A 14,796-nucleotide genomic window follows, 5' to 3' on the forward strand; every position below is an offset into this window, starting at 1 on the left:
CTCGGTTAACTTCTGTGACGTTAATTTGTTACACGTGATCCATCACAGAAAATTCCAACGGGTTAACGGCAGGAGAGCGTGGCGACCAGGTTGACACATACACTTCCAGAAGTGTTAGCAATATCCTCTGCAAAAACTGTATGTAATTATCACCGCCTAAGGCCATGGAACTCGTGATGGATAAAATAAAACTGCTCACGCGTAAGTGAATCTCTTGCTTCCACTTCCTGAAAATTCTGCATATGGCATGAATAATGCTCACGTTCACGCAGTGTGCGCCATCGAAGGTTTTCGGATGATCTGTTCATGTAGTTGCTCTCGTGTGCAGGTTAAGGGACCTCTATATCCCATACCTCTTCCTCTACTTGTGTACAATATAATCAGGGCCAGCCTCGGTCGTGATTAATACTACCAGTCATATAGTGCAAGGAAGCCTGAGGCTTATGCTGCATCAGCTAAACAAAAAAATTTCTGGGTTATCCTGAGAGAGAGATGAGTAGAAGAGAATCAACAAGAAATAGAAGAATAATGATATCCAGCTCAGGACCCTGGGTGTGCCAAGCCCATACTTACCAGATGCGAGCCCCTGGGGCTTGTTGGAAAACGAAGCTAGTATTCGGTGGCTGCAGCTGTAGCATTTCCTTCTCATACACCGAATATGCTCTTCTGGTCGTCACACACGTAATGAAGTTATGTACCACGGCAAAATTCCCTTCGTTGCTGCCTTAAATTTTCATGAGGCGTTTTATTAAAAAACAAAAACAAACAAAAAAAAAAAAACTGTATGACAATCTACATAACATTTTGTGCAACACTAAATTTGCATACCCCACTTTGTGATGTTCACAAAACGCCAATAATCTTTTAAAACGTTCTAACTCAATACCCTTTGCTCTTATTATACTTCGAACTTGGAGTAGACTTTTCACCCTGTATGAGATATATATATATATAGTACATCGTTATATTTATACAAATATATCAACTTGTATGTGTATACAATATATGTACACATTATATACAATATATAGCTCACTGGCTGCAATAGTGGGCACAACTAAAAATTCTTAATTTTTGAGTTAATACAACCAATGAAGTTGAGATAGTGTACTTTACATTTATGCAATAACTGTAGAAAGCGAGTTCAATATTTCTTCCCTAGGTGGAAGTGTCTTTATGCCATCTTAGTTTTTATTTCATCAAAAAGCGTCAATAGTGGCACTTCTTCAGTGTGCCCCCACTTTACGACTGAATGGAGCGCGGTCTGTGTGCAACAGTGACCCGTTTTGAGTTGTCAGTATTGGAGTGTAATAGAACCTTCTTACTTATAATATTAGTTGGCATTATTTTAGTTAAGCTACTATTGTACTCAATTTATTATAACAGCATATTTGTTTGTAGGCTGTAGCGAACTTCCGAATCAAAATTATTACATTCAATTTTGATAACCCTAAAGATTTGGCCCGACACACACTTCTATGAAATTTAATGGAAATACTGATGAAGTGAAGTTCAACTTCAATGACATTGCTATCTTCAAAGTCGAAAATCAGCATTTATACTCTCGTTTATAAAACATCATAAAAACAGGACTATTATAAACAGTGCCGGATTAAGGCACGGACTAGCATGGCCCTTGCCAGGAGCACCATTCTTTAAGGGGTACCAAATTTTACAAATCATGAAAAAATATATATAAATCCTTAATAAAGGTAGCCGAAAAATCTTTCCACCTTGGGCGCCAAAATACCTTGGTCCGGTACTGATTAAAAATCACTTAATGTCAAAGCTAGCAAAACAAGAAAATCTTCGGAATCATTTGTAGATTTAGAACTGGAAAAAAATTCTGTGTGTGTTCCGAGCACGCATAGCGAAAGCTAAGTGAAGCTTCTTTAGAATCTTAACACATTCTCATGGATTTATCAATCCATGCACGAAATATTTCGGGAATGACGGAAGAAATATTTTGGTTTTAAAACGGACTGCCAGAAGCTGAGATACAGCGATTTAAAACAAACATGACATGCATACGAATTACTCCGTGACGGCGCTGTAGGTGTACTGATTGCGTCATGCGTCGCTACTACGTAATCATTTCGTGTCTCATTTTCGTGGCGATTTTTGTCAATTCACGAACGCAAGTTACTCCCCATGTGAAAACTTCCTGCGGCGCGCAAAAGAAGTTTCACTTCTAAAGCCTACAAGAGTTCCATTCCGATTTCGAAAAAGAAACACTACTGTGCTTCTTTTTCAACTATTGTGTTATTGTTTAATCTTTGAGAACATAATTTTGGTAAAGCATAAATAAGAACAAGAAGTTAGTACAAAATTATTGGTATACAAACAAGCAAAAATTTGGAAGATTTCAGCCATTCTTAGAAACATTTAATCCTTATATAAATCAACTTTTAGACAGTTATAAAAACTGGCATGCCATTTGGGAATTGTTATTGTTCGACACAGCAGTGTTAAAATGTAGTTCATACATGTTCCTGAGTTAATTAATATAAATGAAGTTCTTGTTTAACGGTTTTTCTTTTTTTTTTTTTTTTTTGTTCTTCATCCTAATTACCTTCGATCTTTAGGAGACTCGAGTCAAAAACTGTGTTTGTTGGTGCAATAGAAGCACAATTCAAAAGGAGGGATTAAATTTTCGAAATTCCGGTAACCCATAAGGAAATATTTATCAAATCAGCCTAATTTTGAGTACCACTGAGTATGATGAAATGAATCGCAATGTATTTGAACAATCACATAATTTATTCAATTCTAAATAACTAATTTTAAAAGCCAAATTTTTCTCATCGATTATCTCAGAATTACCATTTCTGAGTTATGTCACTGTTGCAACCAGTGAGCGATATATAGTTGTGCCCGTATACCCGTGGAGTTTTCTCCGCTTTCTCGCACTATTATTAAACCTTAACAATATTTGTTACTAGGGATTAAGTGTTTAATCTTAAGCTCAAAAGCAGGTCTCTCATTGGTACACAACGCCACGTGTACTTAACATGATAGAACTAGTAAAAATTTTTGTATGGAGAGAAGAAACTATGTACTGTACCCCCAACCCAGCGTAGTCAGTGTTTATGATTAAAAATAATTTTTTTAACAAATTTAGTATGCCACAGGATATGGGTTGTTATGACACAAAAGCAAGTTTGAGGTTGCATTTCCATAGAAATTGTATGCTGTTCCGTATGGATTAAATTTTTAATAACACCAAAACAATTTCAAAAGTACATTAAATAAATGCTTAGAAATATATTAATGGAAGATGTTGGCCCAAAAATTTGCCACCTGAGAAAATTATATGAAACAAGTTAAGGTTAATCTGTAAAGTCATTAGTGAGTCCAATAATAAAACCGAATCAATTTATCCTCTTTAAATGGTCAGTAATGTATTCAAGTGTATATTTTTATACATGGTGCTAAGTGAAATGAGATTTAAAAATATATATAAAATAGAATATTTCTAAACCGTAAATAATAAAAAGAAAAAATGGTGCAATAAAAAATAAAATAGCATAAAACACCATAGCACATATTTTCTTTTCAAGAAGCCACAGGATGGCGATAGTTCATTGGTGTAAAGTATTTCAATGGTCAGATAATTCAGTTTACGATTGAACAAAAATTTAGTGCAAACTGAATTATTTCAGATTACACTCAATATATATTAAGCCAGCAGTGGCTTAAAATGGCTATTTCTAGTACCTTAACACATTCTCATTTAACTTATGAACATCTAAAATATGATTGAGTATATAAGCAATCATAATTATGTGTGTGTATGTGTATACCCACACACAATACTCTCTGAATTACAGATATTCTTATTACTGAGATCGCGGTGACTTGAGTTCCAAAGTTTGTCCACTTCTGCATATAAGAAGACAGAATTTAGTGGTAAGATATCTCAAGAGGAGCACATAAATGTGTTTGCATTTGTACTAATTACAATTCTCTGTCATAATATTACTATAATAGTTAAAAATATCACAAATAAAGAAGATAATACCTAAAAGGAAACTATCAGTAAATATTACCTTAAGAATACAAATGAATACCTTGATTCATTCCAAAAGTTGAAACTAACCTTCCATGGCTTCTGAGAAACACTCAGACAACACTTTCTCCTCGGTTTGCAAATTTTTAATCACTGTTGGTTGGAGATTCTTCCTTTTTTCAATTACGAACACGTGTCTCTGCGCATCTTGAATCTTAAGGCGTTTTCCCGGTTCCTCAGCCAACAAATTTCGAATGAAATCGGAGCAAGAAATGATGTATTCTTCCGGAACGAAAAATGTAGGGTGATTGCTTCTCACAATTTGCGAAAGTCTTGCTACTTTTGTCATTTCTCTGATCAGAAAGTTCCTCGTAGCACGTAGGCGCACCCCAGCACGGATGACAGCGTGATCTGTTACCATCTCGAGCACAATCATTCCGTATGCATACATGTCCACCGCTTTCACATCAAAACAAGTGGCTTTAAGGTTAAAAACTTCACTCGGCCTGTAAATCCAAGCCAGGCCCACTTGTTCAGCTTCCCTGATATTTTCCACTTTGTTCAGGTATGTAAAGTCAGCAATTTGGGCCGTGAGGTCATCGGTAAGAAACACATTAGTTGTGTTTAAATCCAAGTGGCACAGTTCACGTTCATGTAAATAAGCAAGCCCCCTTCCCATTTCTGCAGTCCATTTCTTGATGAGCTGGAAACGGCTTTTGTTCAGTTGAAATTCCGGTGTTTGCATATGGTTACTAATGTCATTCTTAATGCAAGGCATCACAAATCCCATCAGATTGTGAAAGCTGAAGATATCCACCATACCTAAAAGAGGAATCAAGTTTTTGTGTAGCAGGTTGCTCCAGTAGATCAGTTCTCCACTGCTGTAACTTTTGGCAATTTTAAGAGCTCGTTCGTTGGCGTTTTTGTCCAGAACTCTAAACACTACGGCATTTGCTCCTTCTCCCAGGCCTTCAAGTATTTTGAATCCATGGTCTTTCTGCAAACAGTTCACCACGTCCTCTGTGTATTTTCCCAGAACACTTTCAAACGCGCCAAACATTTCTCAAGATGTTATTACGCACTGATAATTTAATGCTTATTACTAAAATACACTGAATAAATCACAAAAACGACCAGTATACTCAAGTTTACTTCAAGGACAACAAACAAATTTGAAATTCCAGTTCAAATATATAGCAGATCAGTAGATTTAATCTTGTTCCAGATTAAATAACCAGTTTAATATTAATCTTGAACAGTCTTTGCCCTTTGTGGCCAGGCCAGTACCTTGTAATGGTAAGTCACCACCTAGCCCCAGGCTATCTGTTCCTATGGAAATCCTGTTACTTACTGGCTTTACTTATCGGCTTAAATTAATAAAGAACCTGGTCCTCGCCCTTTGGGACACACCTTACATGAAAGGCGAGTCAACACCTAGCCTCCGGCTAAATGTGGTTATGGAAATGTTGTTACTTACCAGGAAAAGAAATTAGCAGGCTTCCAAAAATTCCCCAGAAGATCAACTCATTCGAAAACTGAAGAAAGAATCACTGCTACTTCAATTTCTTCAAATAATGAAGAGTATCCATTTGTCAAAGAAATTATTTATTATTATTATTTATTTATTTATTTATTATTTTTTTTTTTGTTGCATGGAAAATACTGATTTAAGTGAAACCTTACTTAGCCTAAGAATTATTTCCAAACATTTCTCCACAATTTAGAAATCAAATAATTTATAAAATTCCAGAGCTGTTCCACACATAAAACAAATGTGCCTACTACAAATTGTGCAACAAGAATTTTTCTATCAGTAATGGTGGTCAATTCGACGTTAAGCAGCATGCACAATTCAAAAAAAGGGCATCAGCAAAAAGACGTTTGTTTGTTTGTTATTTGGAGCATTAACAACTAAGGCCATATTGCTCCGGCGATATGGGGTGGTCATTCCCTGACCTTTCCGCGTCCTCCGTATTTGGTGGTCACAGGCTCGAACCCCGGTCTAATCAAGTAGCGTGTGCTACGCACTGCTGCTCATGCCCACCTGGCTACGGAGGCGCCTCAGCAAAAAGAATAAGGAAAACGTGGGTGTAAACAAGTTATCAAGCTATTTGTTAGTTTTAAAAACCAAAATACGACAGTGTGACACCATGTCGACTAGGGTTAATATACCACAATGTGAAACACTCATAGTTATAGTTTGGACTGTAACAGTCCAAACCTGTAACCCCCTGCCCACCCCTGGTTTGGACTGTAACAGTCCAACCCAGGGGTGGGCAACAGCTGGCCCGCGACAATGTTGAATCCGGCCCCCTCGGTAAATGCATAAATATAGAAAATCCATACCCGACTACACTCGCCGTAAACGTTCGGCTTAATTCGGTTCAATCGGGAATCGCGGCCAGTACAACAGTAACCAAGTGATTCTACGCAGCGTCAAAGAGTTATTTCCTAATTATTATTGTAGCATCGATCGAACGAAGTTCCTTTGGGTTTCACTTCTTATTGAAAAAAATAATATTGGTGCGAGATATTTTGTTTTATGCCTTTTCTAATTATTACAATTTTTAATTTTTAAATTTTTTTAAAATTTTTCTGTTTTATACTCCAGGACAACCAAACGGTCAGAGGAGTTCACAAGATACAGAATACAAGAAACAGCACCTTATTCAGTAGTCACGGGCTTGAACCCCGGTCACTCAAGGCACGTGTACTTATGCACCCGCGCGCCTGACCACTAGGCCGCAATTTAATATAATTTGACCCCTGACCACAATTTAATAATTTATACTCCCATAAAATGAGCCAATTAAAAAAAAAAGAAAAATTGATGCCGAATGCCGCATTTTCAATGATAATTGGACATTCAGATTTTTTTTTAAAAAAATACATTAATAATTTGGTAATTCAAGTAATATAACATTTTTTCGGTTCTGATTTTTTTTTTTTTTTTTATCAAATCGTTCAATCTATTCCGGCCCGCATCATGATACGAAAATTTCATTCGGCCCGCTGACGAAAAAAGTTGCCCACCCCTGGTCCAAACTGTTATATTGTGCTAACCATATATTGCATAATGCCATGAAATATGCTTGTGACAGTTTTGAAGTAGATATAGAAAACATTGTACTGAAAAGTTTTTTTTTTCCCTGTATCAGCCAAGAAAAGGAAAAACTTAGAATCATATTTTGAATTGTGGAGCTGGACTGGTCTGAATTGGTACCAATTTAGAGAAGAAAATACACCCAAGATATAATCAGAATAGAAAATGTACCCAATATCAGTAGAATATTTTTTAAGTATTCCTGGCTCAAATTGCTGTAATAGAAAGGGTGTTTTCGTTAATGAAACTGAAGTCGACAGATGTCAGAAACAGAAGTCACCGAAAATTAATCTCAGGCAGAGTTGCCGATTGCAATGAATTTCTCTTTTACACGTAAAGAGTACCTTCAAGTATGTAAAACAGGATAAACAATTGTTAAAAATGTCAAAATAAGTACAATTATTATTTTTTTTATTTTTATTTTTTTTTTTTTTTGGAAAACTTGACAACCCTAGTATATATTGAACTTCTTTTACGCACTGATCAAATACAATAAACGAAGACAAGTTGGTGAATAATTAATAATTGTCTCAAATGAATAAAAATGTTATTTTCAACGAACTATTAAGAATGTTTGCTTTTCAAAATTAAAATCACTATTTATATTTAAAATCAGAGATGTTAAAATGCATTGTACATTAGAAGTAAATTTTTGAAAATTGTGAAAACTACGAAACGATGCTTGCGACCAGGGCCGTTGCAACTCTTTATGCCGCCAATAAGCGAAATCAAATTTTCTGCCCCAAAATATTTAGCTTAAAAAATAAAATAAGGCCTAAATAATTATTAATTTATTGAAAAAAAAGGAAGAATTACAACATATCTCACATATAAAATAAATAAATTATCTGTTTATACTCCGGGACGACCAAACGGTCAGAGGAGTTCACAAGATAGACAGAATACAAGAAACAGCACCGTATTCAGAAGTCACGGGCTTTAACCCCGGTCACTCAAGGCACGTGTACTTATGCACCCGCGCGCCTGACCACTAGGCGACGGCGGCCTATGTAATACTGTATAACGAAACAAACAAAATCATTCTGAAATTCCGAAAATAAACTTTAAATTCTAAATCACAGTAATCATACCATTAATAAATTACTGTATATTGTTAAAAAATTATACAGCTTTAAGATGCACAAATTTATTAATTTCATTTATTTTTATTTGTTCCAAAAGATTATTTTCTATTGAAATTATTGCTAAATTAGACTCGTTGTTGAGGCATTGTCGATCGTAAATAAATTTTGATTAATTTTAATTTTGAAAAACTCCGTTCACCTGAGGCAACTGAAACTAAAGTTAGAAAAAAAATCTTAATGCAACTGCTAATGTAAAATCACTTTTAAAAATATTGTAAAACTTAGAGTAATATTGTCTTTAATATAAATTAAGCACTTAAGTTCTTCAGATAATGCTAAACCATCAGTCACTTAATATGTAGATCTTTACAATGATTTAATAAATCGCCATCGAGCATTTTTTTTTAAATTCAGAACTATTATAAAACGTTTTAAATATTTCTACATTTTCATATTTGTAAACCTTTTAACGAAAAAATTATGTCCATAATTGGAATTTTGAAATTTTGTTGGGGATCCTGAATAGCTTCATCTACTTTCATAAACGAAATAGACGTGTTTTCAATCTTTTCCTTAGTGCTTACTTCTGGAAACGAAGCTTCAATGCATTGGATAGTGGCCATATTATTAGCCGAATCGAGAATTTTTTGGACTGCTTCCTCCATTCAAATTTCTTTAAAATATTCCGTAATATTTTGTACACATTCAAGATCATGCATATCAGAATCTGGTTTTTTTTGGAGCATTTTACTTACCGGATTAATTTTATTTAAAATATTATGCCAAATTATAATTGGGTTAAGATTTAGTACTCGGTGCACCCTCTTTACACTCGCCGACACGGCAGTGATTGACGGGTGCTGACTCCGCCCAGTGTCACGTGTTCTCCTGAACATATGGAAACATCAGGCACGCGTGCCACGCCGTGCGTGTCACCCGTGTTATGAATTTCGCTGTTAGAAATGTCACGTGGTGTTAATACTTGATTAGCATATTATTTGATTTTATCGATGCGTAATTATAAAGCAAAAAAAGAAAAGTTGTTTGTTTTGGAAGAGGCTGAATAATACGTATATCGTTAATACACAGAAACGGGGGGTCTGGGGGGCAGAGCCCCCCAGAAAAAAAAAAAAAAACCCTCTATTTGCGTATTCGATTGTTAGTGACGGGTGTCTGTTGTATTGGGTGATTTTCTTTTTTTTTTCCCTGCGAAATATTAGTTCCAAAATGTTGGGTTGTTTTGAAAATATAATTCAATTGATGAGGTGAGTGGTTTTCTGTCGTTTTAGCATTTCTGTTGGGCATCAGCAATTTTCAGTGTTGCCCATGGTGTTAATTTTTTTTTCAGTGTTGCACGTGGTGTTAATTTTTTTTTTTAGATTTTAGATCAGTGATTATTAGATTGCTTGTGATTAATTTTTTGCTTTTAGCATTTCTGTTGACGGGCATCAGCAATTTTCAGTGTTGCACGTGGTGTTAATTTTTGTTACAAATAATACTAATTACTTGTTTTTTTTTTCATGTCCGGGCAGAAAGGCAGGGGATTGGGATTCCCGTCTAGTAATGTACGGGCGAGAAGAATCAAGGGTTGCACGTGGTGCGAATTTTTTTTAAACAAACAAAAAAAAGAAGAGAAAAGTTGTTTGGTGTTGGAAAAGCTGAATAATACGTATATCGGGGGTGTGGGGGCAGAAGCCCCCACAGAAACGGGGGTCTGGGGGCAGAGCCCCCAGAAAAAAAAAAAAAATGATCCCCCTATTTGCGCTAAAAATAATTGCCCTAAAAATAATAATCCCCCATTTAAATTTCCTTAAAAATTACTGTTTTATTATTTTTTTTTTCCTTTTCAGCGAATCTCATTGTTAATGCTTGTAAAATATAGCTAAGAAAAACGTGCATTTTTGTTTGTTTTATTTTTAATAATTGTTCATTTGCCGTTCCTTTTCTTTCGTGAAAATTACTTTCCCCCCCCCCCCCTTTTTTCTTTTCGGTTGTATCCGACTTATTCAAATGTCACGTGATATTTTGTGATCCACGAAAACCGTATTTTTGTAACTTGAACTTTTGAAATTATTGGATTTATCCTGTTTTCAGCCGCCGTATTTGTTGCTGTGCCACCCGCGTGTCACCTAGTACCGTTTACCGAGGAGAATAGCGGGAACGCAGTGAGTGGGCGGAGTCACAATCCGTCAATCACTGCTTTCCCCCCTCTTCTCCTCGCCGCCATTTTGAAGGGTGCACCGAGTACTAAATCTTTACCCTATATCTTTATTTTCGTCTTCAGTGATTATAGCAAAATCAGAAAAATATTTAGCTACTCTAGTCATTTCTAGTATTTTATCTGTGAAATTTTGCAAAATTATTTAAATAATTTCATTTTGTATTTGATCACCCAAATAATGCACAATTTTTTCGATTCAGATTTCTGAATACGGCGAATATGTTCTGCCACAGCTGAATCAAATTTATCAATTGTTTTGGTGAGTTTTAAAAAGTTATCATTGTCATTTTTATATAAATCTTTTGAAGATCCCTTGAACGCTATACATTGTCTTGCTAAAAATAGTACCATATATATTATTCTGGCTGAATCCAGAACATGGTATCTCCGTTGCGGGGGTGACCTAAGAACTGAGTGATTGCCGGTCGAGTTCTGTGATTGATTGATTATTGGGAATGCGTAATTTACCTCATTTTGCATTTGTGATCGTTTAAGTGGATGCAAATTCGCTTCTGATTTTAGAGGGAAATGCGAAATTATCGTGCTGTTGTTTAGCCGTCGTCCTACTGCTCTGTTGCCCTCGGTTATTGTGTGCGAGTGTTATTGCGTATTATTCCGTTTTCAAAAGGATGGATGTAAGACCGGCGATTGAATGGTGTATGAGTGTAAATTTGATAGCTTCGGAATGCAAATTTTTCCAGTGTGGGATGTTTTGATGAAGTTTACCAGCCGACCAGGGCCGAATTTAAACTTGTTGTAACCCTAAGCTATAACATGTATGAGGCTCTTCTCTCTTACACTTCACCTGTGACAATATTGAAAAAAAAAAATTTTTTTTTTTTTTTTTTTTTTTTAAGATGGAGCGAGGCCCTAAGCTATAGTTTGGTTTAGCTTATGTGTAAATTCGGCTTGCAGCCGGCATGTGAGGACTGACGAGGCGAGTTTTTGTTTGTTTGTGTTTTCAAGTTTTGACGATTTGATGTTTTTTGCAGTAATTGAGTTGTTAGTATCAGGTTCTCCTTGTATTAGCAGGGGTGTGGTTGCAGCAGCCCCAAAAACAAAAATTTCTGTTCATGTGCAATTCTCATTGTTAATGCACGTGAAGTCGTCTAGTTCTAGTAATGCACGGGCGAGAAGAATCAGTGGTTGTATGTGGTGTTAATTTTTGTTAGTTTTTTTTTTTAATTTCCTTTTCTTTTTCATTTCAGCTCCGACATATTGTGATGCCACGTGCCATTCCCCAGTAAATGCGCGCGACAGGGGGAAAACAGCGAGTGGGAGGAGTCTTCAAGTCCTATCATTGCCTTCTTCCTCTCTATGTAGAGTGTTGTTGATACATGTACCGATGTTCTGGAGTATAACGCTACGAAATATAAATATGAAACACGGATCCAGATAATAAAGAAAATTAACATAAGTCTGCAATTTCATGTACTGTATTTAATTCAAATGAATTATTTGCCTGCCTTGTTGAATACTGGTAAACGCACGTGACACCATAAATCAAACACTAGCAGCACATGTCGACCACTGATGCTCGATGTTGTTGCTGGTACAGGACGTATTTATTGGCACAAGGGATACTAAGGCCAAGATGTGCCTATTAGGTTTTCTTATGATGCAGGACAGTTTATTTTGACGATAATCAACTAAAAATTCTGCTTTAAAAATAAAGATTCGTGTAGATTGCATTAATTCCTGTCATGTGTGTGCTAGTGTGGATGGTTTCCTGTAGCTTTGACAGAAACTGCAGAGTTGCTGCTCAAATATCGCGATGCTAACTGCATTCGACAAGCATATGATTAATCGTTGATTTGATTTTAATGGCGAAAAATCGACAATGGTTATAATGCGACAGGTCAAAGTTAAAATTTCAAAAAGTTCGAGATTTTGGTAACCTTTAAAAAGGTTACCTCGTCATAGTTATACATATAAATTTTATTTGTAAAATAATAAGAGGAGTTTACCTCAATATAGTACGTAGAACACTTCCGTATGATACTCTCCAGAAATTAAAACAAAAAAATCGTTTTTCGTTTTAATTTCTGGAGAGTATGGAAGTAAAGCTAACGTCTACAGGTTTGAATTTTCCTTCCTATAGGAAGGAAAATCGTTTTATATATTTTCGTTAGATTTTTTAATATTTAATGTTAAATTGATTTTTAATTATTTTTTACTCTAATGTTTTCGATTTTTTTTCGTTTTAATTTCTGAAGAGTATCATACGGAAGTGTTCTACATACTATATTGAGGGAAACTCCTCTTATTATTTTACAAATATTAATATCAACGTAGAACGTTATGTGTGTCACTTGCAGTTTCTACAAGGATGTCACCTGAGCAAAGACATTTCACTAGTTTAGGAAAGCTACCAACTCTTTCAGGTCCTCCTGGATAAAAGAAAGATGACATTTTTCCTAAGTGCTTATGAAAAGTAAGTTGAATTGTCAGGTATCTAGCTGAAAAATATTAGATCAATGTCTCTCTGCCAGTGACTTTATCTGGGTCATTGACAAAGGTAGCCCAGAAGAATTTGATTATCAGGATTCATATTTGATTTTATTTTGTTTCAGTGCCCAGGTTCCCTCAACCACTGAGCCCAAAGGGTTGTCCACTATCTGGAAAGCAATAAATGCACTCATCAGTGGGTTACCAAGCTACCCAGATGCCATACCCACATCACTGCCAGCCTGAATCCTTTTCCTTGGACCATGAAGGTAGAAAACATGGCATTGACACAGTTGACCCTTAGAGGCAGACCCACTAGTCAATTGATTCTGGGTGAGCCATTAAATGACCACCCATTTTGTCAAAGCAGGGGCTGAGTGCTGGAAAATACACATCAAGTTAGGTAAATCACAGGCAGAAAACATATATGGAAGTAAAGCTAACGTCTACAGGTTTGAATTTTATGATTTGTTTCTATTCCTACAAAAATTATGCAATAAGAGGCATTACCTTTTACCTGTATATATTCAGTGTTACAGTTAAACATCGAGTAGATTGTCTTGCTTACTTTCAGGTTTAGGCTATTTGTCATTTGGAGTTTTTTTTTTTTTTTTGGCATATTTGGGTTGAAATTTTTGAATTTTGTTGAAATTAGTATACTTCTGAAATAAGTGTAAACCATCTTATTTGAAAAAGAAAAAAAGATATTAAAATAATAAGTTTGTAGCATCTGGAGACGAGAAACAAATTGCCAAAAGTGCATGCACTGAAGAATGCATGTAACATAACTCTTTTTTATTTTTTTTCTCTTCAAAAATTAGTTCACACATGTTTCAGAAATACATCAGTGACATTTTTAGAATAAACCAAAGACTGCAAAAAACCTTTGACATTGAGAAAAAAAGCAGTTGCTCAGGCAAAATTTATTTTAAAGGTAATAATTAGTCATATTTCAACACCAAACTCAATTTAAATCCAAATATAACAAAAAAATGGTCCAAACGACAACAGCTTAAGCCTAAAAATAAGTAAGATAGACCCTGGCACCTTTTAATTTAAATACCCTGTATATAAATACACAGGGTGTTATATGAAACACGTGTACTTGTAGAACCATCACACTGATTTTACTGTATTTGCATTATGGAATATTAAAAGCAGGATGAGATTACTTTAAAAAAAAAACAATGCAGAAAAATACTTTAAAAATTAACAAAACACAATATTAGAGTTTAATAAAATAAATCACATAAGTAGTGATATACAAACTAATTCACAAAGAAACAATTAACAGAGACAAAAAAACATGTCCCACAAATAAAGATTTCAGATATACAAATCAGAATTCAAGTCATTTCACTTGATAATTAATACAAATACTTCTCTTTACAAAATTACATTATTTTAGCTGACAATGCAAAAACAAAATGTAACTATTCAGCAAAGCATAATACTCAAGTAATGTGCCATTCTAAACCTGCTTTGCATTTCTTAAAAAAATTAGCTATTCAGTTAGCTTTATTAGTAATTGAATGAATTTTAATATTTTTAGGAGAATTTACTTGATATAACCCATTTGTAAATGCATAGGGCTCTAACATAGCACCTTTTAAAATTATTAAAGGCTACTTTCTACTTGGAAATAGTCTATTTCACTTGAATCTGCAGTACCTTCAAGTTATAAGTATGCAGTTTTATTTGCAGTAATTAAAATCTGACATACCAGAGACAAACAATCAAAGATCATAAATGCTGTTCATAACTTCTCTTGGGGAATATCATAATTTTGTATTAACAAAAGCCAATCAGATCTGAATTATCAGAAATCCTTTAGAGTAAACTGCTCACATATTTATTCACAATGAAAATTCTGGCTCAGAACAAGGTATTTTGAAATTGCAGCAATAGTGCTTATGATCATGGTCAAATT

General features: G+C 35.0%; 1 protein-coding gene across 1 annotated transcript; it reads right to left on the minus strand.

Annotated features, from left to right (window-relative positions):
- Positions 1-4,094: 4,094 nt before the first annotated feature.
- LOC150088161 (uncharacterized) lies at positions 4,095-5,069 on the minus strand. Its single transcript, XM_090370051.1, has one exon. It carries the CDS (start codon positions 5,067-5,069, stop codon positions 4,095-4,097), a length of 975 nt encoding a protein of 324 aa, XP_090226177.1.
- Between the last annotated feature and the right edge of the window lie 9,727 nt (positions 5,070-14,796).

Source organism: Mastigoproctus giganteus, chromosome 3 (genome assembly GCF_048544385.1).
Source record: "Mastigoproctus giganteus isolate SK-2022 chromosome 3, ASM4854438v1, whole genome shotgun sequence".
Taxonomy (NCBI): domain Eukaryota; kingdom Metazoa; phylum Arthropoda; class Arachnida; order Uropygi; family Thelyphonidae; genus Mastigoproctus; species Mastigoproctus giganteus.